General features: G+C 49.9%; 2 protein-coding genes across 3 annotated transcripts in view; both read left to right on the top strand.

The window, feature by feature from the left end:
- The first annotated feature begins 1,346 nt into the window (after positions 1-1,346).
- Positions 1,347-17,887, top strand: MAP1LC3A (microtubule associated protein 1 light chain 3 alpha). Its single transcript, XM_061442078.1, has 4 exons — positions 1,347-1,495; positions 11,024-11,079; positions 16,003-16,109; positions 16,671-17,887. Exons 1-4 carry the CDS (start codon positions 1,456-1,458, stop codon positions 16,831-16,833), a joined length of 366 nt encoding a protein of 121 aa, XP_061298062.1. The 5' UTR covers positions 1,347-1,455; the 3' UTR covers positions 16,834-17,887.
- Positions 17,888-23,664: 5,777 nt separating this feature from the next.
- MMP24 (matrix metallopeptidase 24) overlaps positions 23,665-27,913 on the top strand; it is a 36,351-nt gene continuing 32,102 nt past the window's right edge. For both annotated transcript variants that reach the window (XM_061442066.1, XM_061442065.1), the window contains exons 1-2: positions 23,665-23,804; positions 25,833-25,981. In XM_061442066.1, the coding sequence (XP_061298050.1) occupies positions 23,706-23,804; positions 25,833-25,981 (248 nt within the window). In that variant the 5' untranslated portion in view covers positions 23,665-23,705. The remainder of the gene's footprint in view (positions 23,805-25,832; positions 25,982-27,913) is intronic.

Raw genomic sequence — 27,913 nt, 5'->3', positions numbered from 1 at the left:
GCAAGAATTTTCAGGAAGGCTGAGGGCTGAAGGAAGTAGTGTATAAATCACACTCTGCCATATTAGAACTTCCTTGATCCATGTCCCATTTCTGTAAGTACATTAACATTCTGGAAGCTCCAGAGCTTCCATGAACCAGAGTCTTTTCTCCTTTTCCAGGTGTATGAATAATCTGTGGAATCATGATCCCAGTCCTGCAATGAAGTCAGTCTGCATGGATAAAATCAGGGATCAAACCACTAAATTATAAATTCCTCATGCCTCTCATCAGAAAGGGGTTTACACTTAATAGTAATAAAACTGCCTTGCCTGAGGATGCAGTCTGTAAAGTTGACCACCTTGCCGTGCCTCATTCAACATTACTGCTTTCCCTTACGTGTTTTCTGATTAAAAGGACCTGTATTGGAAACATCTCTACTTGTATCCTAATTATAAAAGTGACTCTGAAGAGTCTTCCATACACATCTGTGTTTGTTTAACTACTGCTACTGCCTGGTCAAGGAAAATCCATGATGTTAGCCATGAAAGTAATTGTTTCCTTTCTTGGAGAGCTCTAAGAGGAGAAGAGAATTTGGTTATACTTAAACCTATTTTTAATTGGTGACACTTTCAATAATTGGAGCAGTTTTTAACAGATGCTTTTTTTTTTTTACTGAGGCTGTACTTAATCCTTTAATATTCTGCATTCACTTGTGTTTTGTGCCAGTTCACTGTAAGCAATAAAACACTGTTGGCAGAATGCGGCTTTGGTTGCAGTGTACCTACACTGAGGAGGGATGTTAAACACTGTTCTCCATGGAATGCTGACATTCCGTGTATTTTTGGTTCTGTGTGGTTTTGATTCATTTATTCAGAAACAGCCTGCCCTATTTGTAGTCTTTAAAATATTCAGCATAAATGCAGCTCTGAATGCAGGAAACAAGGGACTCGTTAGTTGGGAAATGATGGAGGCAGCCATGGGAATTGCAGGTATCCAGTGACCCCGATGGGGTCGGTTTGTGTCTGGGTTTGTGCGCTGAGGAAGCTCAGAACCGGGCCCGTGGTCTGTGCTCCCGGACACGTGCGGACCCTTCGTAGTGCCGGCGGTTGCGCTGGGACGCCAGAGCCGGGATCTCCGGAAGCAGCAGCCACCACGCGCTGGAGTCTCGACACCTCCGTCCTGCGGGCATCTCCGGCGGCCGCAGCCCGGGGCTAGCGTGGGGCAAGGCCGGAGGTCAGCAGCTGCTGCTCGCTCAGCCCGGGCAGAGCCGCGCTGCCGCCGGGGCTCCCGCGTCCCGCCCCGGCACGGCGCGGTGGGGTGGGCGGGGCTCCTCCCTCCCCCGCCGCGAGCCGAGCCGAGACAAGCCCCGCCCCTCCGGGCGTGCCGCGGTGACGTCAGTGACCCCCTCCGCCGCAGCGCCCTCGCAGGCCGCGCCGCGACAGGAGCCGCTCGCGGGCCGCGCCGCCCTGGCCGCCATGCCGTCGGACCGGCCCTTCAAGCAGCGCCGCACCTTCGGTGAGCCGGGCCGGGCCGGGCCGGGCCGGGGGGAGGCTGGGGAGGCCCCGCGGGGCCGGGGGCTCGGCCTCCGCCGGGCTCCGCGGCAAGGGGCGGGCGGTGCCGCGGCCGCCGCGCGGTGATGTCATCCCCGCCGCTGGTCTTGTGCGGGCGGGCGGAGACCCCCAAATGTACCGAGCCCCGAGCGCGGGCAGCGCTGAGCCCTGCCGGGGTTAGTGGGGTGCAGGAGCCCGGGTTCGGTCGCTCCCCCTCGATAAGCTCCGTTTTTACAAAGCACAGGATAACAAAACGGGCCGCGTGAGCACGGGGTGGGGGGGCTGCCGGAGAGCCCGAGTGTGGTTGCTGAGCTGTCACCGTCCTGTGTCATGTCTTGTGTATGCATCCACCCGAGCAATTGGGGCGACTGGGGTGGGGTGTCGGTTACAAGGAGCTCTGAAGTCTGCAGGGCGAGGGTAGGAGTCGGGACGTAAATAATTTTAGATCTAGGTGGTATTTAAGGCCACTTCCAGCCCAAACCTTCTGCGATTCTTGTTTCACTCCTGCCCTAGCTCCAGTCTGTACACTTTGGACTGTCAGAGCACGATGACCTCTTCAAAAATTACCTTCCATCCCCCCCATCTCCTTAAGCTTAGAGTAGTTATTGTTTCAAGAATTTGATACACCCTCTCTCGTTGTTCTTGACACCAAAAGAATGAAGGCTTCCGTCACACCCATCCCTTTGTTAAAGTACATGGTGGGGAAACTCAAAATGAAAACTCAAACCGACAAGACGGTGACCACATAAGTTCCCAGATTGGATTGCCAGATCCGATAATGAAATCAGATGAAACATCAACTGCTGTTTCACCTGACCTTTGCCAGCTGGCATTGGGAAAGGTTCATGTTTCTGGCAAGTTACATCCCAAGGGGGCTATTGGTTGAGCTTTACTGCCTAAATAATGCTGAAATCGGTGTATTCATGCCAGATGAGGCCTTGATTTGTGTCCGATGCTGTCCAAAGGCAGGTGAGGGCGTGCTTCCCATGTTAGCTTTAAAACTGGAGCTTTTTCCTGCTGACCCAACCCCTCGTTGCTCTCTTGGAAACTGTAAATATTTGGTAATTTATTGGCACAACCTTCCAGGCCTTGAATGCTTATGCAGCCTTCTCCTGCCACAGCAACTGAGCCAAGGGAACGTGCACAAACAAGGGAAGTCTGGGTGCCCTGGGACGCTTGTTTGGACCCTGCTTTGTTCTCTTGAGCTATATATTAAAAGAAGTAGAGTCCTAGTAAGTCCTTAGTGACCCTTAGTAACTACCTGCTGTTAAACTGGTGAGAATCAGCTTATTATGGTCAGGAGGAACCTGGTTTATCTTTGCAGGTTGCCCAGGCTTCATATGAGCCAGAAGGAAAACAAAATCCAAGGCTCAGAGTAGTTGAAAGAAAGCAGGATTAAAATAGCCTGGGAGGGAAGGAGGGGGTGAGGGAGTTTGGTGCCGGCAACTGCAAGTGCTCCTTGTTTCTGTGTACTTTCCTCTGCCCTTTTGCTCTCTCAGCTGACTGGTCTGCAGAGCTCAGCCAGGAGGGAGGGGGAGGAGGAGGAGGCCTGGCGCCCACACTTGCTTTGGGTCAGGGCTGGAGTTGCTCAGTCGGAGAAAGTAAATACAGCTTGTTTTTGTCTTCAGATCATTACACAACAGGGGCAGGAAGTGATTGTTTACGATGCAGTTGGAGAGGGCTGATGGAAAACATCAGCAGTGACGCTGTACCCTCAGCAGGCCTTGATTTTTAAGGCTTCAAAACTTTACAGAAGTGGAGCGGTTCTAAAAACAACCAGACAAAAGGCAGTCAGGAATGTGGTGCTTTACTAAAAGGCACCCAGGCTCCAGGTTCACAGCAAGTGGCTTGCTTAGGTCTTGTTCTGCCACCCCATACTGAAGATTCTACTTTCCTCAGTGCATGTTTTCCCCCATTTTGTATTTTGGGGGTTTCTTTTTCCATTGTCTCCTTCTGCTTGTTCATCTGCTTTGCCTTGGGTGTATCCTGAATAAAATTCATCATTGAGGATGTGAAAAAGGGACTGCTGGGAAACACCAGGGCTTTGAGCCAGCCGTGTGTGGAGAGCACCGAGAGCTGACCTCTCCTGTGATTTGGAGTGCTGTTAGTGGTGACAAGGTGATGCTCTGTGACCTGGTTCTGTCTTTGGCATGTCTGTAGCAGAGCATCTTTGGTTTGGGTGCATAGGGGTATAAAATCCAGCAGTAACCCTCAGCATTCATGTGGTGGGCCTGGCTGTAGCCACTGAGGTGGCTGTCTTCTGTGTAGTCAGATCCTTCGTAGGAACCCAGAACAATTCCCAGAACAAAGCTGTGGTTTGTGTCAGAGGAACAGGGTGTCCTGGCTGCAACGATCATGCAGCAGCCTGACACCACCATTGTGCTTCCTGTAAAGACGTGAGTCCTCAGGAGTGTTAGGCAGTGCTCGCGCCTCCCACTGCTCTTGAAGGGGTTGTTTTGAATTGGCTGCTCCCTGTTGCAAGGCTGACAAGAGGCTTCAAGCTTTGTTTTCAGCGCAGTGTTCAGCCAGTGTGGTGACAGCCATGGACCTTAAACCTAGACCAGTTGGCTCACTGAGTGTCAGCTGGCCTTGTGCCCCAGCATCCTGCTGAAATGGAGGCACTTGCAGTGAGACACATACGCTGTGTCGGGTTGGGCAGCTGGAGCCTTGGCTTGGTGACAAACTTAGAGGTTTAACCTTACCCTCTCTGGGCTGAGTATTCTCATCCCAGGCTCAGCACTCTGGGAGATCTGCATTTAGTTCTGGGAAGCCACCTCTCTGTAGAGGAAAGGCAGCACTAGATGATGGCAGTGTGTGGAGCTGAATTCTCCTCTTAGCTTTGGGGAAGAGTGCTTCCTTCTCTGGGGACTCACCTTTGTGTAAGCTGTGTTTATGAGTTGAAAGACCAGCAGTGGCTGAGTTGTCATGTCTCACACACCATCCTGTGCTTGTCATAACAGTTTTGCTTGTTGGTGGCTTGGAAAAGTGTCCTGATGTGAGGTTGGTTAATCAGTCAGTTTGTCCTCAGACTCTGTGCTTGCAGCAGTCATGCTCTAGCAGTTGTGCTTTAAGAGCTGGGCTTCCTTGAAGTGAGGCTGCTGCTGCAAGTTGATGCTTAGCTGCCTGTCTTGTATTAATTACTGAGAACATTCTGTGACGTGTTTTGATGTGTGGTTAATTATCAGTGTTGAAGAAAATGCTGGTATGAGAAGAACTGCACAAACATCCAGAGCTAATGCCAGCTAGACACAGAGACCACAAATACTGGGGTTTTTAATTATTATTCTTTTATGTAACAAAACTGACTGGCAGCCAGGATAACAAAACCTGCGTGTCCTTTGCTTTTACTTAATTCTTCGCTACAAGAACTTCAGATGTCCCCTTGAGCCAGGCAGGTGGAGACTGATGAATCCGTAGTCTTGGCTGCCTGTCATCGGGTAGCCATGAGCCACAGACAAGTCACCTCCACTGGCTTCTATGTTCCTTCCTTGGCCAGACCCAGAGTCCCCTGGGAGGTGTCACCTTCTTGGGTGGTGTTCTGTGGTTGACCTGCAGTGCATAAAGACTCTTGACTCTGGTCCTGCAGTCGTTTGTTGCCTTTTGTCTTCAGAAGGCAGTTTGGAAATATCCTGTGAGAGACAATAAAGGAGTAAGTCGAAGACTCTTGTGTCTGGCACATCTCTCCAAATAGACTCTGCAGATCTGTGCATGTCCAGGCCTGTTTGTGCACAAATAGCGATGTCCTGGGCTGTGCGAACTCTCTTTGTGCATGCACACGTGGTGTTCTGCATTTTAAAACACAGTTCTGTCAGGAGTGCCACTTCTTTGAGCAATTTGAAGTGTTGTGAGTAGTTCTGAGAAATTGGAGTGCATCTCTCCTGTCTTAGAGGTTTATAATTGCAAAGGTTGTCAAGACAGAAGAAAAGGTCAACCAAAAGCTAGAGGGAAGCCCTCAGAGGACAATCTCCAGAGGCTCATGCAGAGGGAACTTCCTGTTCTTTTTCCAAGGCTAGTGAACTGTGATTAAACACTGAGCAAAATAAACCCATTCCTTATCTGGAACTCTGATGTAAGTACTCAGTATGCCATCCAAACATGGCACAGACGGCATTGCCCATTTGCCTCCCATGCTCAGGAGGTGTAGTGAGTTGAAAGCCCTCTTTAAAGCTGTTTGAATGCTGGAGGCCCACTGCTCATCCTGCATGGCCTCCGGCAGGGGTGACATGGTACTGTGCATCCAGAGTGTGTGTGTCTTGACATGAATTTAGACTTCATGGTTGTTGTGCAGCTCTGCTTGGTCACGAGCTGAGCCCTTATCATGGATTTGCCGGATACAAATAGTCATTCCTGGAGTCAGGTTCAATTATATTCAGATATATTTTGAAACTGAAAAAAAAAAAAAATGAAAGTGGTTCCTGTTTGTCTTTTAAAATCCGTTGTCAAGCAGGCAGGAAGATTGGGATACACAAATAACCACTGCTGAGATCCCTCTGCACTCTCAGGGCTCTAGGAGCTGGGTATTCAGAAACCCTGCCAGACATCAAGCATCTTGTAATGAAGTTGTAACAACAAAGGGATAGTCCTGCAGACCTCATCAGTTGCTCCACGTTCATGTTCATACCTTCCTGTGACAGCAGAGCACCAGGCTCTACCTACGCCACGTTGCAGGGACACACTTTGTATCAGAGACGAAGTTCAAACCAGTGTAGATTTGTTCCCAGGTCGTTCATCCTGTCCAGAGCCCTCTCTTCTTTGCAGACAGAAGAACTAAAATACAACCAATGATCAGAATCACAGTCAGGTTTCTGCACTGCTGCTGTCCTGCGTAGCCTGAGACAACAGCCTTTTCTTAGCAGCAAGGACAGCCTTGACAGGACACAGCTGGCCTCCTGAGCTCTGCCCTCCTTTCCTGGATGCGGAGTCTCCTCCTGTTCCTCCTGCAGCGCCACAGGCCTGCCAACCAGCCCTCCAGCATTGGGCAAGGACAGGTCAGGTCAGCTGTGGTGTGAGCCATGGACGCATACACAGGGTGCACTTCCTGGTGGTGAGGTGTGGGCCTTAGGGTGGTGTGACACCACAGAAGTATTTATGGATGTGCATCTGGAATGACCTGCATAACTTCCCTGTGTCTTCAGCAGTTGCCAGCTCATCCCAGACATGCCCTGATTTCAAACCATCCAGTTCCTCCTCACAGAAACTCCCCTGGAGAGAGGACCAGGTTCCAGCAACCCTCTGCCCTGGGACAGACCACAGCAGCTTCTTGAAGAACTATGTTCATTTTTGCATCTGCTTCAGATCCAAGGTGGTTCCACCCCTAAGCTGGCTGCCAGCGTCTTGTGGAGGGCAGTGAGAAAGCGACAGGGCTGGCGGCCTGCTGTCAGTGGCAGGGAAATCTGCACACTCCCTTCATGCCATGGAGGGCTGGACCGTGAGTCGTGGGACGGACCACAGGGAGAGGCAGTAGCTGGCTTGGTGAATTTCTGCTCTTTGCTTTTCACACAGCTCTTGCTCAGCTCAGGAGCTGTTGACCTGGTAGCACATTGATGACCTTTCCAGGTGGTATTTTTTTTCTTCATGGTGTTTTCTTAACAGCATTCCTGTTGGTCACAGGCAACAGGGCTGGTTGTAGAGTCCATCTGCTGCCCCGGGGCAGTACCAGTGTTTGTCCAGTGTCTCCTGAAAAATGCTGTCCATCACAACTGCATTGCTGGAGAACTTGCCATGTGTTTTCCTTCTGTTCCACCATCTGTACTTTTTGTCTGATTAAACTGTTTTGCATCCAGGGCTGTCCTTGTGTCCTGTGTGTGCACAGCACCCAGCACAGCACTCTCCCATAGCACGCATTAATGGACGCTGCTGATAAAGTGGTTCATGTTTGGAAGTCTGGCTTAAAATTTTCTGCTGTTCTTAACTGCCATAACCAGCCCATCCCTCATTGCCATGGGATACATGGTGTGCCCACGTCTTTGGGTGAACAGCTTGGGAAGGACCTCAGTTAAGAAAAACAGCTGAGATTCTGGTGTTTTGGGCAATTTGCAAGCTTTGCTGTGGGTACTTAACGGTTGAAACAGCAGTTGGAGGAGAAACAGGCAATTTCTGTGGCATATGTAATGCTACAAAAATACTCCTGTCTTTCATAGGCCCCAGCAGTGAATTTTTGCTAGGAATAACTAATGGAAAGGGTGTGGTTTTTATCTTGCTGCCATCTTGAGCTCTCACATCCCGGCAGTGGGGAGAAGCCCAGCTTCTCTCGCAGCAGATGTGGAGCAGGCACAGTGCTATTCCCCCTGTGTGCAGGTCTGGAATCCTGCCTCAGCTCCTCTGTGCCATCCTGCTTGGAGGCCCTGAGCTGCTGCAGTCAGGTGTTTAGCAAGGAGGGGCCAAAGAGAAAAATGCAGATAGGGACTGGGTTGTACAAACAGTTGTGGGTCCCTTTACATATAGGCTTAGGATTAACTGTGGCCAGGTGCTACAGGAAGGGGGAAAGTCTTAACCTCAAATAGCACAGTTGTAATTTGCGAGCAACCTGCCTGCAGTGCTGTACGTGGCATGAGCCTGGGTGCCAGGCTGGCATCTCCACCATGTCTCTCTTGAGCCCCCTTTAATGGTTCTTTATTCCTGTGACTTAGACTACAGATACATGACATTAAAGGTGGTATTTATAGCCATTCTTTGCTACTTGATGTTGAAGATGTGAGACAGAGGACCAACCTCTAGGTCCCACTCCCAGCTGAGGAGGTTGTGGGTGACCATCACCTACTTCTTGCAGGAGATCTCTAGCACCTGAACTGTGGTGTGCACAGAAATTACCCTTGTGCAGCATTTGAGGCAGGACAGATTCTCTTGGTTCCCAAGCCTGTCTGGTTGGACCTCCACCCAAAGGCTGGAGGATGGGACTGAGCGTGCTCCTCAGCAGAACTTCCAATGGCCTGGAAACTTCTGCCTGGATCTTGGGGTTGATCCCAGCTGCCTTCAAGAATGAAGTTTCTGAAATAGGCATCCCCTGGGCAGAGGAAGAAGAGCTTAGCTGCTTGTAGCTGCAATCACACATACCTGCTGAAGGGATCCTGCAGCCTTTGAGTAAAGTGGCACCAGCTGTCATTACCTTGTGGTAAGCTGCAGATCAGTCCTCAGGGCAAAAGCTCTGCACACATCTGACCTGAGGGACCAGGTCCTGGGCACATGGCAGGTCTTAAAGAGTGGGTCAGGGGACTTGGGGCTGGTTGAGAGCTTTGTCACTCGTGGCTGCTGCCCTTGATTTCTGCTGAGTGTAGAGGCAGTGAGACCTGGAAGAAACCCTTGAGCTGGAGTTGGTGGTGCTTCCAGGGGGCAAGGTGGGGTATCAGGCTGCCTTTTGGTGCATGCAGCCGAGACCACTTGGGTGCTCTGAGGTTATGTATATCACTAGCCATCGTAACATGCAAAGGCTGACAACTTACCTTCAGCAAATTGCTTCTCAGACCCTTCTCATAATTATATACAAAAAGTTCTGTGACCCTACAGGGAAATGCATGATGTCTGGGGGGTTCATCCACATGGCCGTCTTACCAGACAGCCAGAGGCCAGATGGCCATCTTACCAGATATGGCACAGGATAGGGTGGATACTGGAGCACGGACCCTCCAGCCATGAGGACACAGCTTTCTGCAGGCTCTGTTAATACCCAGCAAGTCTGAGCCTAAAGTGCTTATGCTGGCAAGTGTTGTCCACTCGTGCTCTGGATCTCCAGCCCGTCAGATGCTGTCCTGTGTGTTCGTTGCTTGTGTGCTTGATGTTTTCTGTCACTGTGTCCTTCAGCCATTGCTGTACCAGTGTCACATGCAATGCCGATTGCTGCCTAACTCCTTGCTGATTTCGGACCTCCGGGGAAAATGGCCTCGACAAGGATAAATCTGGGTGCCCTGGAGCACTGGATATGATGAAAAGAAAACATGGGGAACTACATCTTCAGTCACAAAACCCCAAACAAAAAATGCCTGAATTTTCCATCAAATCCAAATAATCTTGCTTTGTCTTGCTAGCCCATGGAGTCCTACAGCAGAAAAGTGTGGCAATTCCTAGCAGAGAGATGATTTCCCTTCATTCTCTTAAAAAGATAATTAAGTACTTAAAAGCCTCTGTGATCTGGTGACTTTGTAGTTGTGTCCCAAAAGACACTCCAATGTGTTCCCGAAGTAGCATCTAAACAATTTCCATTTATAAAAAATAGGATTTTAGCAAGTGGTTAGAGAAGAAATGCTTAATGTTTGTGGGGAAAAAACGCACTCAAACACATTCACTTATCCTGCCCTTTCCTGGTAGGTTTGAGGAACTGGGGCTGTGTGAAGCAGTTCAGGGGGGTCAGGCTTGAAGAGGGTGCTGTGCTAGTGACAGGAGGATCCCATCACAGATCCTGCAAGACACAGATCCTGCAAGACCCAGATCTTGCATTTCGAGGTGGTCCTTAGTTGTTGGCCTTCACCCTTGGCTTTACCTGCTGTGATCCATGAAACTGCTTCCCCAGGGTGCTTCAGATGAGCTGTTGTGGGCTGTGAAGCACTTCCCAGGGTAATGGTAATGCAAAGGAGGAGCATAGGTCTGTAGTGTCGCAGGAGGAGCACACACAGACATAGCTGGTCCTGGCAGGGATTTGTCCTCTCTTTCCTGCTGCTTTGGATTGTGGTAAGTGGAGGGCCCTCTGATAAAACAATCAGGGGGGCATTTGAATTTCTCCTGTAAGCTCAAAGAGCATACAGGCTTTTATGTGCTGCCTGTTGTGTGTGTCAGATGAACTCCAGAGGAAAATGGGTTGGGAAGTGTAAGAGCAACTGCAGGAAAAACGATCTTTTAGTACCTGGGTCATCTCCTTGCTTAAGTTTCATTTCCTGTTTCCACAACAGGTCTAGAAGTACTTTCTGTCAGGCCAGTAGCTGTTGTAGGTCTGTGATAGTGAAGGAGCCCTCCTTGGCAAGGTGTATCTCTTTTGGACTGAGGCATTGTGCCAGATAGTGCTTGGAAGTGTACAAAGGGCAGAAGGAAATGGCTAAAACCCAGCCCCAGTTAGAGACTCCTCTCCTCTGGGGAAGCAGCCAGGAGACACAGAGCCTGAACTTCCAGAGCTGAGCCCCTGAAGCTGTGCTGCTGCCCAGCACTGATGGCCATGAGCTGCATTCACTTAAGGCAGATGTAAGAATACAGTTTTGTTATCTTTGTGGGCTCACTTCAGTCATTTGGTTTCCATGTGTGTTGCCCAGTTTTACTGGGCAGGGTAGTACGTCCCTGCCTTGGGAGGTGACTGGGGTGGTAGGAAGCCATTAAGGTCTGATCACTGAAGCTGACATCTCCTGACCATCTCCCTGCTGCAGACTGGTCAGAAAAGGCCTCATGAGCAGAATGTGCATTTCTTTAGCAGTGTCCCTCTTTGTCTGTGGTTTGCAGGGTGGTCACCCTGGGTTTGCCTGAGCGTGCACAGCCACATGTTTCTAACTCTGCTTCTTTGCTTCTTTCTCTCCAGCGGATCGTTGTAAAGAAGTGCAGCAGATCCGAGAGCAGCATCCCAACAAAATCCCGGTAAGTTGTTCCCACTGTTCTGTGTTAGCCTTTGTTCTCATGACCCCTCTGTGCTGCTGCTGGATTGCCTCCACCAGCCAGCCACAGAGGTTACAAAGCCTTGTTCCGCAGAATCAATACGGGATGCTCCATAAGCCTCCCATGCCTGGTGCATGCCAGCTGCATTCTGAGCAATGCAAAGTGCAGCCTTTCTCCTACGCTTCACACCTGCCCTAGAGGCAAGGAGCTGAGCTGATCTCAAATCTCCTTCCAAGCTAATACAGCTTTGTGCGGGTTGGGTTTTGTTTGTTTTCTGTAGTAGCTACTTGGCTTTTCCTGGATAACCTGGTAAGGATTTGTCTGCATCTGCCCAGAGAAAGATGTATGAGATGATCTTTGCTATACTGAAAGCAGAGACCCTGTTAGAATAATTCACACCACAACCAACAGTCACACACTTTCTGTACTTTCCCATTACCTGTTATTGACATGTGCTCCATGAAGACTCCATGAATTGACTCCAGTTCTTCCTGTCCATGTCAGACTTAATATGCTGTCTTGTTCTTTGGCTGTGAGTGTGCTTGTGGTGTCCTAGCTAAGTATTAGTATTTGTTTCTCTTCCTGAGAAGATGAAGAACTTAGTGAAATAATATACTTGGGAATTGCTTGAGTTAGTATTTGCAATACCATAGCATGTATGACCAAAAAGTGGGATATGTCCCTAATTCAGCTCCCTCAGCTTTGGATTAGAATTGCATACAATCAATATTTAGCCTTCAAGGCTTAATGTCTAAAAGTACTCTTAGCACACACTAGCCCATTCCTGGTTTTCTTTTGATTCTAGCACAGCATCTAGCAAAAAGAATTCTTTCTCTTCCTTCTTTTCCATGTGCTGTCAGCTCGGCAGAGCTGACCTTTGCAGCACAGTGAGTACCAGTATGCCATATCATCTGCACACTTACTGATCACTGCTTTTAACGTGGATTTCATGGCATCAGACTAGGTCTGCATTTCTCCGGAGTTGTGGCAGAGCTAATCACAATGCCTGAAGTTCTAGCAATAAAGACAGGCTAGAAATAAGTTGTACATAAAATATGCACACATATATCAAATGCCTCTACACAAATGTGTATTGCCTGGGAAATGAACAGGAGGAGCCAGAGCTCTGCATCAGCATGCAGAATTTTACCAGCCTGGCTGAACGATGGTGGGAGAATTGAGCTGGGCTGCTGCTCTTTGTGTTGGGGTCAACCACCGCATGCCCTAGGAGAAGGCTTCTGTGTCATCAGGGTCCATCCACTGGTGTGGCTGTCTGAGGAGCTGTGTGCGTGTAGGATTACCCATGGCAGAGACCTGAGCCCTCCCAGTAACCTCTTTGTTCAGTGGCTCCTGGGGGCTCCAGCTGTGTTTGTGTCACTGGTACCTCTAAAGGCCTGGTCTCAGGTAGACCCTGACATCAAGTCTGATGCTGTCTCTTCTCTTTTACATAGCAAAGTTCCTGTGAGTCCACTGTATGTTGCTTTCAGTGCTTGGCCTGAGCAAAGCCTCATACTGCAACACGGTGCAGGGCATAGTTGTGGGTCTGAGCAGTTCAGTGCAGCAACTTGCCTGTAGGAAGGTCTTGGTTCAAGGAGGCACTTGGAATTGGCAAAGGGGTTTGAGCCCACAGCCCAGAGGGAGCTGGGGAGAAGATGGCCCAGGTCACACCCTTATTGCTGCAGAAAGCACAGCAAGCTGTGCTGCAGCTGCTGCCGTCACCCTGCATCTCCAGTTTCCACTCAGAACCCTTTTTGCTGTGACAGAGGGCCAGGGTGATTTGCAGTGTGAGTGGCCTGGCTTTGTGCCCAGGGAAGAGCATCTGTGTCCTGTCTCCAGAGCCCGCTGAGGAAGGGGCTGTACCACACACACGTGTTGGGAGAGAGCTGGTGGGACAGCCCTCTCTGGGCTCCTGCGAGGGGCTCTTCTGGCGAGCTGTTAGACCCCGTGTCCAGGGCTGACATGACCAGAGCACCTTTTGGACAGGGTTACTGTCGATATTGCCATTAAAGGACCTTCACCCCGCTCAGCTGGAGAGGGACAGGATGGAACTATTGGTGCTCTCTGTGGTTGTGTGAGCGCTCTGCACATCTGTGGTGATCTCTGTGGCTGGCCATGTGTATGTATGTGTTACACACATGCATTTGCATGCATGTGCCTACTGGGAATGCATTCTGTGCCTTGCTGCTGGTTGAACCTGGGGGCATGGGGCGATGGCAGCCTTACCTCTCTTAGGCTGCTAGATCTAGCCCCACTGCCTACCAAAATCATTTTCTACCTCTTCAGACTGGCTCCAGAACAGGGGTTCAGTTTTTAAATGCTACTGAAGCCCCCTCTGTGATGGGATCAGGACTGAAGGCTCTGCCCTGAGCCTTTCCACTGGTGCCCAGCTCATGTTGTTTCTGCAGAGACCTGTGGTGGGGTCTCACCACACCAAGAGCAGTGTCCCACACGGAGTGACCCTTTCGCATGAGGCAGCAGCTTGGAACACGAAGCAGGAGGAGAGGTGGCTTTGTATGTAAGCCCTATGGCCACAGGGATGTAATATTAGCATTTGATCATGCATTTCCCTCCAAGCTGGACAAGAACGTTTTGTCCATTGGCCACCTGTTCCCATAGCTGGTTACCCAAATAGCAGCTCATGTTCTTGGAAACAGAAACTCCTGGAGCTGTTTTACATGAGAGGCCTTCTGTCTGTTCAGGACACAAGGCAGCTGCTGCTTTAACAGCCAGGACATCCTTCTCGGCCCATTCTTGGACTAATTGAGAGGCTTTCCTGTGTGGATGGACCTGGCCGGTAATGAGAGATGTCTGCTTCTGTTCCTGGTAGATGGAAGTGAGAAGTGAGGCATAGCCCCACCGTACAGGGCTCTCTCTGTGTGGAAAGGTTGCTGCAGAGCTGCCCTTTTGTGCCTCTGTTTCTCAGTGGCCAGAGCAGGGCCCGTGTATGTGGCTGCTGTGAGTGTCCAGCCCCTTGGGACTGTTCATCCCCTTAGAGCCAAAATATTCGTATGTCCAAGCAAGACAAATGAAATACAATAGGATGGTTCTGCTTCTCTTTGTCTTTACCCTTCTTCTGCAGGGAGGACGGGATGTTAGCAGGTTGGTGAGGGGCATCCTAATGCATGCTATAACCTGTTGCAGAAAATCATTCTTTCATCAGCTCCCGGTCTTGCACAGGGGCTGAAGGAGCAATACTTGGCTTTCCCTGGTCTTTTTCTCTGGCATTCCTGCTCAGTATCAAGAGGAGACATGTCCAATGTGAGAATACATCGGTGGACACCTGGGTGCTTTCATATGCTCCTTGCCTGGCCATCGGGCTCCTGGGTTCCCCTTGCATGAGCTTTGTCCAGGATGGGCTCCACAGAGGCGTTGGGTGCAGAGCTCTCACCCAGGTGCCTCGCAGCCCCCACTCACCCGGGAGCTGCCTGCGGTGTAGCTGTGCCCATCCCAGCGCTCCAGGGGACTCCTCAGGCATTCCCAGCTCACCGGTGGTACCACAGCATCCCAGCCAGTGTCGGATTTGGCTTCGGTGTGGACAGGCAGCAGTAGTTACGCTGCGGCTCCTGGTAGAGGCTGGTGTGTGTCACAGATGATGAATGGAAAGGGCAATCTGTTCTCAGAGGTTCTCCTGATCCTTTCGGCTCCACAGAGCCATCTTGTGGGGATCGTGTCCCTGCATGCGGCTCGTCCCTCATTGTCCAAAGGCATTTGCAGTCTCCCATATATTTTTGGAAAAGACCTGGGAAGATGATTTATAGAACTGTTTATAGTGAAAAATAATGTTGAGTCTCAACTCCGAGAGCACAACGAACTGATTAGGATACAAATGTCTTTCTGTGGAGAAAATAAGTAGGTATTGATTCTATTGGAGAGATGTGAGTCAGAGTATCACTGTAATGGAATGGATTGAGCTTTATAAGTGATATCATTACTTATTTTAACTGCCTGCCACCTTATTCCTTGGAATAAAAATAGTACATTTCCAGGCTGGTTTAGAATGGCAATTGTAGCTGCCAGCAGACTCCTTAACAGAAGAAATTAATTAATTATAATAGCAGGAGAACTGAACAGAAACCATTGTTTAGCCCTTTCAGAATGTGGTAAAAGCTTTCCCAGGCAAGACCTCCTATAGGGGAGGACAAGCTGGGCTCTCCCCGTGGTGGCACTGTGCTGACGTGCCCTGGAAGCTCACCACAAAGTTCATTTCTTGTGGAGTCCATGAGTGTGCACACTGCAGTGTGAAAGTAAGGAGCGGGACTGGCAAAATCCAAAGTCCCCCTTTCTGAAGGAAAGCCTTGGGTGGCTTCACAGTGATTTCTAAAAACTGTAAATATTATAAGCTATTATAACAAATATTATAAACTAAAACCTCAGAATATCCTTTGGGAATATCCACAGCTCTTCCTGAGCAAGCAGGTTGATGCTGAACAGCAGCAGCCCAGAGCTGTGGTTGAAAAAGGGAAGGAAAATGTCTCCATCTGTGCACCATGAGTTCAGTCCTTAGCTCAAGCCAGCAAAACTTATGGTTTTGGTCAGTCTGAAAGTGATGCTAAAATAAACCTCACTCCTCTGCCGTATCTCCTGCATGTCAGGGAGGCAGCCCAATCAATGCACTAATACCAGCTGTTTCTCAGGCAGCCAGCGCAATTGGTGCTTTAGTTCACTTATCCTGGATGCTTTCCACCGTCTGGCTCAAGCAGAGATGACTTTTTGCTGAAGAGCTGTCTGCAGCCAGGCTGACGGGCACTGCTTGTGTCCTTCTGTTATGTTTCCCTGGGAGGGCGAAGCAAAGCGGGGCCTCACCTCAGCTTTCCCATTTGTGTAGTTTGATTTGTGCTTGACCTTGAGGCCGGTGCTTGGGGTGCTGTGAACTGTGGCTGACCCTACCATTGACTTTCCCCCCAGGTCATCATCGAACGCTATAAAGGGGAGAAACAGCTGCCAGTGTTGGACAAGACCAAGTTCCTTGTCCCAGACCATGTCAACATGAGTGAATTGGTCAAAATAATCCGGTGAGTGCGGTGGCTGCAGCTGGTGTGCTGTGAACCTGCCCTTGCCCACGGGTCCTGAACGCAGGGCGTGGGGTGAGAATGAAGCAGAGGCAGCTGCTGAGGGTTAGATGGGGACATGACAACCATAGGAGCCTTGTGTTGTGGTACACACTGTTTGGGGTGGGGGGGGGAGACAGGTTCTTAGCATCTAGTGAAGGACTGTGACCTCCAATCCCCTTTGTTTATAGAATCACACAATACTAGCATGATTTGGGTTGGAAAGGACCTTAAGGTCATCTAGTTCCAATGCCTCTTCCATGGGCAGGGGTGCCTCCATATCCTTATGGAACACACCTGCCTGCTTTGCCCTTGTCAGTAGCACTTGGAGAAAGGGGTTTGCAGAGTCATGCCTCTGGAGGCCTTGGAGCCCCAACCAGCTCAGCTGGGCAATGAACACCATGTCCTGAGCCTGTGGAGAAGGTCGCAGCTCTGCAGGCCTGGCCCCATGTGAACAGTGTTGCTAGGGGGGGAAGCAGAACATGCTGTGGCTTGACCCCAGCCCTCCTGCCCTTGCCCCCACAGGCGTCGCTTGCAGCTGAATCCCACCCAGGCTTTCTTCCTGCTGGTGAACCAGCACAGCATGGTGAGTGTGTCTACCCCCATCTCGGAGATCTACGAGCAAGAGAAGGATGAGGACGGCTTCCTCTACATGGTCTATGCTTCCCAGGAGACCTTTGGTTACTGAAGCCTGCTGAGAGGTGGCACGTGGAGACGGATGAACTGTGGCATACAGGCCCCCGGCCTTGGAAGACGACACAACCAGACGCTGGCAAGAGGAGGACTGTGCTGAGTCCCTTTCTCTCCCTCTCTCCCCTTCCCATCACCCTCTCACCAAAGAGGCTCGTGGCATGTGTTGGACTCGCACAACCCTTCACCTCTGTATAGATCAGTCCCGCTCCCTCCACACACGTGCACCCACGTGCAGACACTTGTGTGTGCACACGTGCGGCCTAGCTTCCCATCACATCCCCTTGGTGTAACCTGCAGCTGCTCTCACTGTGCTCTGTGTGTGTGTCTGTGTTTGTAGCCTGCTGCCAAGACAGCTCAGCCAGGGATGGAGAGAGGACAGGACACTGTCCCCTTGGCTTCCAGCACAGGGAGAGGAGCCACCTCCCCTCCAAGACACTAATGAAGGGCAGGAGGTCTGCAAAAGCAGCAAAAGATATTCCCATTGCTCCCCAGTTTTAATTGATTTAATTACACCCATATCAGATTCTTGGTGCTACTGAGTAGATGTAGGCATCTCTATAGGACTGTGGATAATGTATATCCTTTAGATTTATTTTATTGTTTTCTCGTTTGTGGTTTGGTTTTGGGTTTTTTTTAGGGATAGATTGGAATGGGGAGAGGGGGGTAATCTTTCCTGTATTCTGTAGGTAAATAAATCAGGCTTCATTGCACTTTAAAGCATAGTAGATGTCAGAGTGGAACTTACTTTTAATTTATACAGGTTTGCCATATATAGTGCTGCTCCTCTGTTGACAGTTGTACCTAGATTGTCTTTGGGGTTTTGTTTTTAATAAAACTGATTTCACTCTGTCTGCCCATTGCATGCAATTTTTCATTCTCTGTGTGGCAAAGAGGTCATTCAAGGAATGTACTGATTTATATTTGCTATGGTCCTCTTCCTGTTTCTCATGTATTATACCAAAAAAATGTATATGATAAAATCCCACCCGGTTTAATCTATACAAAGGTATATATATAAATATATATATATAAAATAAACATAAATTCAAGTCGTGTCTTGTAGGAATATTCTGTTCTCATCTTGTTTGTCCATGTTAATGTCCCCAGGATCAGCTAAGAGTGATGAAGACGCAAGTGGATTTGGGGATCTTTTTACCAGCACAACCACACCTGCAGCTTTATTTGATTCTATGACCAGGAGCAGGTCAAACCACACCCAGGGGAGAAGGGGTACATCCCTGCCTCACTAACAATTCCTGCATAGACATCCTCCCGACCACACCAATTTAAATGTCACAGAAACTATAAACTGAGGCCAAATGACATTTATGGTTCAAACTCAGTTAAAGCTCCACTGACATCACCTACAGATCCGGGATGTCACATGGATTCATCACTATTCTGCTGATTCGTGAAGTTTATGGCCAGTGATCCAAAGTGCACATTCACCTAACAAGGGAGGGCTCTCAGCCTCCAGGGGTTCCCTTCGATGGCATCCCCAACAACAGACCCACTGCTCCGAGGAGGAGCAGCTCCAAATGGCTGCCCAAGGGGCTCCATTTGCACCCTACTTGAATCCAATCAGTGGTCAGATACGGTGAGGTACCCCCTGTTAGCTCAGGACCCAACTTCCTCACCCTTGTACTTGCTGCCCACCACCAGGAGGGAATGATGAGATGCTGTCAGTGGCCAGCAGCCAGGCCACAGAACGTGGTGATGTGATAATGTAGAAAGTGGCACGAGATGGCCCAGTGCAGCAACATGGCAACGCTGTGATGGCCCAGTGGGTGACTTCTCTATAAAGCTGAGTGCTGGGAAGACCGTCTGCAGTGACTGCACACACTGCTTTTGGAGTGAGCAGAGTCAGTATGGGGTCACAGCCCGTGGACAGCTCTTGGAAGGAGCTATGGAGCACTGCTTCACTGCTGGTGCCTGAAGGGCAGATGCACCGAGTGCACAGGGATGGAGGGGAGAGGTGAGCAGTTCAAAACTGAACTACAGGATTCAATTGATGCCAAGATCTGGGCAAGTGCATCGAAGAAATATTGGGAGAAGGGGGAACAGCAGCTTCTAACAGGACACTGTTACAGGCGCCTCTTGAAAAGCTCACTGGAGACACAGATGATGCGTGCTGCAACTTGGGAATCCTCTGGAGCTTCTCAGGTTGAACAAGACCCTGGCTGCAAATATGCAGAAATCCTGGATAGTCCCAGGAAATAATTCTCTAAGAAGCAGCCATCCCAGAGCTATTTCCCAAGGCACAGCAAGAAAGGACTGTTCCCTATAGTAGAGCAGAGCCTGAAAGCAATGGAGCAGAGTTGCCGGTGTTAGAACAAGGGCCAAACACAACCACTGCTGCTGTCTTGTGACCACAAAGCATCCAGAACACCATCTCCAGAGTTCAGCAGCACCATGCAGAATATGTGTAGAGACCCTGGGCAGCTCCACCAGACAACACACAGACCTGACACTCTTGTGCTTTCAGTAGTTTCCTCCTAAGTGTTTGCTGGTGCCTCCCTTCATTCAAGTGGGGCCACACTGTGTCTAGACATTTTCTCTGCACTATCAGACTCATTCCCTCCCTTCCAAAGCCTTCATCCACACTTTACAGGGAATCTGAACTAGGGAGGTGAGAAGGAGACAGCATTTTTGTCTTGGTTTGCAAGCTTTGCCGTAGGGCTAGTGGAGGGATGTGCCCAGCTCTAGGAAGCCTGGTTTTCACACAGTGTGAATCATAGAATCATAAAATAATTAGGGTTGCAAAGGACCTTTTAAGATCATCCAGTTACAACCCCCTGCCATGGGCAGGGCCACCACACACTAGACCATTGTCACCCAAGACTCCGTCCAACCTGGTCTTGAACACTGCCAAGGATGAAGCATTTATCACTTCTTGGGCAACCCATTCTAGTGCCTCCCACCCTTACAGTAAAGAATTTCTTCCTTATATCCAATCTAAATTTCCCCTGTTTAAGTTTGAACCTGTTACCCCTTGTCCTGTCACTACAGTCCCTAATGAAGAGTCCCTCCCCAGCATCCTTGTAGGCCCCCTTCAGATACTGGAAGGCTGCTATGAGGTCTCCACGCAGCCTTCTCCTCTCCAGGCTGAACAGCCCCAACTTTCTCAGCCTGTCTTCATATGAGAGGTGCTCCAGTCCCCTCATTATCCTTGTGCCCTCCTCTGGGCTTGTTCCAACAACAGTTCCATGTCCTTTTTATGTTGAGGACACCAGAACTGCACACAATGCTCCAGGTGAGCTCTCATGAGAGTGGAGTAGAGGGGTAGGATCACCTCCTTCGACCTGCTGGTCACGCTCCTTTTGATGCAGCCCAGGATACGGTTGCTTTCTGGGCTGGGAGTGCACACTGCTGGCTTATGTTCAATTTGTTATTGACCAACACCCCCAAGTCCTTCTCCACAGGGCTGCTCTGAATCTCTTCTCTGCCCAACCTGTAGCTGTGCCTGGGATTGCTCCGATCCAAGTGTAGGACCTTGCACTTCTTACGGTTAAACCTCATGAGGTTGGCATCAGCCCACCTCACAAGTGTGTCGAGGTCCCTCTGGATGGCATTCCTTCCCTCCAGCATATCAACCAAACCACACAGCTCGGTGTCATGGGCAAACTTGCTGAGGGCGCACTCAATCCCACTGTCCATGTCAGCGACGAAGATGTTGAACAAGATTGGTCCCAACACCGATCCCTGAGGGATGCCACTCGTTATTGGTCTTTAACTGGATATCGAGCTGTTGACCACAACTCTTTGTATGCAGCCACCCAGCCAGTTCTTTATCCACCAATGGTCCATCCGTCAGATTTACATCCCTCCAGTTTAGAGACAAGGATGTCACTGGGACACTGTCAAATGCTTTGCACAAGTCCAGGTAGATGACGTCAACTGCTATGCCCAAAGATCTGAATTGTCCATTTCCACAGTTCTCTTATTTTTAAAGACACATTGGCATTTTCAATTCCCAGCCCTTACAGTCCATGGGCAACTCATAAGTATGAGAGTACTTTCCACACTGCTGTTGTTGAATCCTTATGCAAGATCAGTGGTTTCACAGCCAACCCACTGGTTCTGTGTAAGTTCCCAGCTGCGGGTGAGTCAGTCTCTGCGGTGGTGGATGTTCCCTTGGTGGCAGGAAGGTTTCCTGGTTCCCACTTCTAGTCTGACTGCAGCTTTTAGGTGGGAGTGATGGAGTCAAGTTGATTTTTCCTTCATATTCACTGCTGAGAAAGGTTAGCAATAACAGAAATGGTGCCTCCTCCCAAGGAAAGAAGTTATATTTTGTTTTGTGTACTTTCCCCTGGACACTCATTCCCTGGATTGGAGGGGTGCAGAGCCCCTTCTAGAGGTACTGGTTTCAGTACCTCAGCTGTGCCTGGTCCTGACTGGATTTTAATAATTTCTGAACCTGTAAAATACACCCAGCCACATCTTTATTTCCTAATAAAATGCGTGTTTCACAGGGAAACAGCTTTCTTGTTTGCTGAGGTCTTTATTAAATATTCATGAAGGCTAAATAGTGGCTGCAGGACACAGGTACTTATTTGGCTGCAGCATAAATTCCTGGTGAACCAGTCTGTAGCACTGTCTGGGTAGTGCAGCAGTCCCAAAATGCACTACATGGTGATGCATTTTTGCTGTGAAAATTGGGTAAAATAGGAAAGTTTTCAATACCTGATTTCCATACTCCCTGCAAAACTTTGGTTACTTCATACCTCTTCGTAGAGTCAATTTCTTCAGCAGGAAGAGTCAAACGTATGTTTTCTGGAGCAGGCAACACTAGATTGCACTGGTAGGTGTCTGTGGTTAATACAGCTGTGGTGCTGCAGCTTTAGTGGCAGTATCTGTGAGACTATCCCTTATCTCTTCTTTTGTCCTCCTGCTGGTATGAGCTGATGAATGATAGCAAGTTTCTCTGGAATTGTAAGGCTTTTAACAGTTCAGTATTTTGAGAAGCATTTCATGTTTCACTAGAAGTATAAACCCACACAGCTTTCATTACTGCCCAGTAGCATGGCATACTTCAAATGCATATCGAGAATCAACCATTTCTTTGGCCAGCTGACAGGCCTTTGTCAATGCAATTAATTCCACTGCTTGGGCACTCCATTTCAGCCTGAGTGTGGAGCCTCCACTACTCCATTCACTGTAGTTATTGAATAACCCATAAAAATTGCTGTTCAGATAATACAAAGACCCATCTACATATAGTTCCAGCTTGGAATCTAGAAATGGCACATCTGTTAAATCTCCTCAAGCCTTTTCAGCTTCACAGGTTACTACACAATCATGATACGGAGTTTCTTGCCCCAGTATCACAGTATGCTAGAGATTGGAAGGGACCTCAAAAGATCATCTAGTCCAATTCCCCTGCCGGAGCAGGAACACCTAGATAAGGGAGTAGAATAACAAAAGGGTTCAGTGTATTACACTGCTTAAGGGTGTAATGATGTTTGCCATCATTAGGAGAATCAGCTCATGGCGATGAGCTATGCTGTGGTGACATTCCCTGTATAAATTGTACCATCACAGGATGTCCAAGCACTTGTTTTTTTCACTCCTTTCAAGTAGGACTGCTGCATCAGCAGTCACGCAGATGCAGGAAACATGCTCCTGAGCTACCACATCTGGCTGACTTGAGTAAGTTGCAATTAGATGTTGCTGTTCCAACAACAACTCCGAGGCTTTGCGTTATCCCTGAGGATGGGGGAGAATGTTTTTCTGGATTTTAGTAAGGCTTTTGATACTGTTCCTCAGAGCATCCTGCTGGCGATCCTTCATGTCTGACTGTGACACGAGCAGGTGCGCGCTGCACTGGATGAAGAACTGGCTGAACCTCGAAACCCCAACATCCCCAGTGTTTCTGTGGGGGAGGACCAGCACCTTCTGGCCCGGGATTCCAGCACAGGAACTCCTCCAGGTCTGAGCACATCGCCGGTGCACTGACACGTGCTGCACAGCTCATATGTGCAGCCAAACCGCCCGTGTGCCAGGCTGGCTGTGGCGCCAAGCTCCAGGATTCCCTTCCACGCAGACGGGAATTCAAACTCCTGGTCTCAGCATGACCAAGTTAATGACAGCGCAAGAAATGTGCTTGGTGGCACAGCATCTCCCCCCCCCCCCCCCCAAAGTCCTGATAAAACAGTTTATTAAGCACGTGTGGCAATGCAGGCTGTGGATGCTCCCTCACACCCTCTGAACAAAATGAGGCTGGGCTGGGCTTCTGCTACCCCCAGACTTCAGTGCCACCACGAGGTGCCATTCGTGGTCCCGAGGGAAACTGAGAGAAACGGAGCGTGACGAAGTCCCCGGGTCTCTGAGGCAGCACAGAAACCCCCGGGTTCACGTCTCAGGAGCACGCTAGCTCCTTCCAGACAGGCACGGCTGCAGGGCAGGAGCCCTGTCCAGCAGACTGCCAGCCCCGCTCCTCCCCTTCCCCGCAGGCTCGGTGTGAGCTGCACGCAGCCGCCCTCCTGCGCTTCCACACCTCTGGAGAGCCCCAGGCCGCGGCCAGAGCCCGCCCTGCCAGGGAGCAGGGAACAGCCTCGTCGTGAGGGAAGAGGCGCACGGAGAAACGCCTCGTCCCTCCGGCTCTACCCTGGTGCTGCCGCGAGCCCTCCCTGAGGGACGGAGCGCTGGGGCCGCTGGCGCGCGGCTCCGCTCCCTTCTCGAGGGGAAGCGCGGGCACCCCCGGCCCCGCCGCCGGGCGAAGCTCCCCAGCAGAGCATCCCTGCCCTGCCCCGGCCCGGCGGAGGAAGCGGCGTTTCAGTGGCTCTTGCCTTCCGCTTCCGCCTGCCCCGCGCAGCCGCCGCCCGCGCCGCTGGGCCGGAGCGTTGGCCGGAGCCCCGCCGCGCTGCCATGGCGCCGAGGCGGCGCCGGGGCCTGGCTGCGGCGGGCTCCCTGCTGCCGCTGCTCTGCATGCTGCTCCGCGCCGCCGCCGACACCAGCACCGGACGGGTAGGGCTGGAAGCGGGGTCGGGGCCGGGGTCCGGCGGGGGCTGAGAGAGAGAGGCGCTGCGCGGCTCGGTGGGGAGGGATGCCGGTGGTGCCGCAGCTGGGACCGGGCTGGGTGGAAGCCGAGAGCCGGGCTGTGCGCTGTGGTGGCCCGGGGCCGGGCTGCAAAGCTGGGCGGGCAGTGGCTCCCCGGGTCTCCGCGCCCGGCTCCAGCCCCTTCGCCGCGCCTGGTGCAGCCCGCCGGAAGCCTTCGGGCATCTCCTGCGGGCCCTCCGGAGTTGCCGGACTGCGTTGTGCGGCCGCAGGAGCCGGCAGTTCTTCTGCCTGCTCCTGGTCAGGATGGGGCGGGCAGGCGAAGGGAGCCGGGCCCCTCCGGGTGCTCTTGGGCATCGCCTCCAGGGGGAAGGAGCTTCGTGGCAGTGAGGGCATCGCGGGGCCCTTTTCCGCTGCCCGCTACCCCGTCCGAGTCTGGCGGGGAGGAAAAGGGGATACGCGAGGGTAGCCCCACGCAGAGCCGGTCTGGTTGTTTAGTTTGGGTAGCGTTTTGGGTGGCGTGCTCTGCCCTTGCTGCTCAAGGACAGTGTATTTTGGTCAGACCAAAGGTCCGAGAGTTCCAGCATACTGTTTGTCAAAGGCCAACGCGAGATGCCAGGGCAGTGGTAGCACGTGTCCAGTCTCCAAGCAGTTTTGTAGCTTGGCTTCACCTGTGTTGAATACTCTGTATGGCTATTTAGTTGGTGAACTTTAACATATGCAGCCCAGATGCTGTCATACACCTTCATTCTCTGCTTTGGAAACAGGGCATTTCTCTGTTCCCAATGGATTCTGTTATCTTCTTGTTGCCACAGTGAAATGGGGATTGTTCTCCCTCTTGTGCTCCTCCTGACTTGAGCTGCTTTCCCGCTGCTATGTTAGGTTAAGAGAAGATGTCTCTTCTCTCTCCTTTGCTCCAAGTATTCAGGCTGCCAATGTGATCCATCAGTGCTTGTGTGTTGAGGGCTGTGTCCTGTGGGTCAGATGGATTGTCCTCATGGTCCATCTCATAGTAATCCTCATCTAAGAATTGACTTGGAGGGGTGGAGCCCTGACCAGAAGAAAGAAGCACAACACTGGGGTGTATGTGAGCAAAGTTATGGTGAAAGGTTTGTGAAAGCAAGCCTTCGTTCAGATTTTATTACACTTCCACTTAAAGGTGATGTTCCTCTTTCTTGTAATATCAAAGTGAGAGGGAGGGAAGAGGAGAGGGGAAAAAAATCCTGAATTCATGTGTGTCTTTGAAAATGCGTTTTGACAAGTTTGACGTGGTTTTATCTAAGGCTGGGTTTTGGGGAGGAGGCAGGGAAAAGGGACAAAGCTCCTTGAGAAGAGTTGGCTGTTTTCCTATTCTGACAGTTTGCTGGCTGTCTGCTGTTACAAGAGGAAAAGTCCATCCAAACAGAGTCCCTGCAAGCTTTCTGCGCGTGGGTTGTTTGTTTTGGGGTTGTTTTCTGGTGGTGGTGGTGTGTGGGGTTTTTATGTAAGTAATTCTCCTGTTCTCCGTACAAGGGTAAAGCTGAAGCTATGTTTGTGGGGATCGCCCAGGCCTGTTAAGCTGTTTGCTTGGAGCGATGGTCCAGAGGCAGCAGTAGGTGGTGGGCAGAGTGTTAGTGGGAGCATGCTGCAGTGGGAAGTGAGATGTCACCTTGCCATCTTGTGATGCAAGGTGGCAGGGTGCATAAGAAGCCTTTGGAACAAGGACCGAGCATCTTGGGCATTTCTGTTGCCCCAAAGACCTAAGTCTGCCCCAGTTACTCAGGAGGGATGATGCCATTTTAACTGGCAGGTCTGCACTGTCTGCCAGGACAGCTGATGTTAAGCTGGGTCTTCGGCCCTTCCTGGGGATCAGATGTTATTACCAAACCTCGCCATAAAAAAAGAGAGGTAGTTGAATTTTTTGGGCTAGTTCATCACTTTTTCATTTGAGGAGATGTTCTGATCTGTTAAGTTGAAAACTTTCCGTGGCATCTTACCATCTGTTTCTTTCTTTTTCAGGGCTGGTTAAAAACTTACGGCTACTTACTTCCATCTGACAGCCAAATGTCAGCCTTGCAGTCGGGCAAAGCTGTGCAGTCTGCAGTTGCCACTATGCAACAGTTTTATGGGATCCCAGTAACAGGAGTTTTGGACCAGACAACTATTGAGTAAGATTAACATAGGATAATTTTGTCTTTCCCTTTCTTAACACATTGTCGTATTCCCTGGGTAATTATTCCAGCTGTGAGAAGTCCTCAAAAGAGATAGATTTGACTGGCTCAGCAAGAGAAATGTTGATTTTGAAAAGGTGTCCCTAATGAAAACACCTCTTCTCTTTGCCAATGCTACTGTTTGGGAGTGGGAGGGGAAGTTCTTGTTAAATGTTGTTCTTTTGTACATAGATGTCCATTGCTGATGCATAGGCAAAGCATGAATCTATGAGCTTCTGAAAGCAAAGAACACCAAGTATTTAATTCATTTTCATCTCTGTCCAGATTTAGGTGCAAATCTGGCTCCAGAAATGGCTTTTAATATATTTCTTAAATAACTGGAGTTGTGGATCTACATAGATGCTATTTGTGGCGATCTGTAGTCTGAGCTGAAGTGAGTTGTTGTAGTCTGGTGACGATAGTCAAGACTATGTAGCTGTGGATGGTTGTAGTTGTGGAAGCTATGTAGTTGTGGATGGAAGCATTGGTCTAAATCACCAGGGCTGGAGGGACTTTGTTCTTTGAAAGCAGTTGCCTTTAGTATTCTCTTTGATGTATAATTGTGAAGTGTGGTGTGCATGTGGTGTTCGGGCATGGAGCAGTGTTTGTTGCTGCTACTGCACTGGCTTCTTGTCATCTGATTGCCTGGGTGTTCTGTACTGATTGAATATGTTGGCTGTTGGTCTGGACTAGGGGAGCATCTGTTGACTAAAGGAGGATGCAGATATGGTCTTACTAAAGTTTTCTGGGGGAAAGAAGCATCTCATAGTGAGCAAAAAAAAAGAATATACAAATAATAGAACATGCTTAGCCCTGCCTGAGAGTTTTTCTTTTGCCATTTTCTTACTGCATTAGCAAACCCTTTTTGGAGTGTGCCCTCTCTACTTCTTAATCTCTCCCATTGTGGCACTCTGATGGCAAAAGGGACATGGTAAAAAAAAAAGAAGGGGGCACAAAGTAACTGAATAGTGTGAAGAACAAAGGGGTTTGATTTTATGCCTTCCAGACTACAAGAGGAAGAAACAGGATAAATGAGCAAATTAGGCAGAAAAGGATCATCCTGGACTGGGAGTGCCTCTCCAGTGAATGTAATGTTCTCTCTTTTAGATCACAAGAAAAGCTCCTTTTTCTCCCTTGAGGGATAGAGAAAATCCTGTTGTTTTGCTGTTCAAATGAGTTGAAAATGAGATGCGTTTTAAAGGTGGGGATTTTCCATCTGATATCTCTGCCATCAGTAACATGGTTTGTAAGTGAATGCTGAAGCAGAGCCAGAAAGCAAGGTTGTATATCCGCAGTTGGTGTGTAGAAGCTAGCAGTCAGGATGCTTATGAGTTGGAAGGGGATGGGGGAAGAAGGGGCTATGATACTGGGGTGCTAGTTTGGAAAGTTAGGGAGCTGCTTCTGCTACCCTGTGAGTGACAGGGGAAGGGAGCAAACTGCATGTGGGAACCCCTGCTTTAGTAAGCGGAAGTATTTTTCTGGAGGAAAGGAAGGTGTTGCCCATGTTTTAGTGAATTTGTACGTGGGCAGGGGTTGATTGATGCATGAACACCCAAAGGCTGATTGGGGAAGATGGTTCCCCTCTTCTGAAACTCAAGTCTCCAAAGGCTTGAAACCTCAGGTGCAGCCAGATGCAAGTGTGCTTTCCAGGCTGGCTCTGAGAGCTCTGAATTACTCAGACATTTGCTAAACTCTTATTTCAGTCTCTGTTACAAGTTTTGGTAATTGCAATCCCAAATTTTTGTCACTTCTGTCAGTGCCATAAGTGCTACCCCTTGAAAGTCACTTTAGAATCAGAGTGTGAAGTTATTATTTTCTGTGGTTTATTTGTTAGGGAGTGGGTTCTGCATGCTCTGTTTACTAAACTAAAGCTCTTCATCCCTTCCCCAC

The sequence above is a fragment of the Pezoporus flaviventris genome, unplaced genomic scaffold (assembly GCF_033815535.1).
Source record: "Pezoporus flaviventris isolate CSIRO_AGI_PZ_B2104156 unplaced genomic scaffold, CSIRO_AGI_Pfla_v1 ptg000213l, whole genome shotgun sequence".
Classification (NCBI taxonomy): Eukaryota; Metazoa; Chordata; class Aves; order Psittaciformes; family Psittacidae; genus Pezoporus; species Pezoporus flaviventris.
This window is presented reverse-complemented; position numbering and strand designations above follow the sequence as displayed.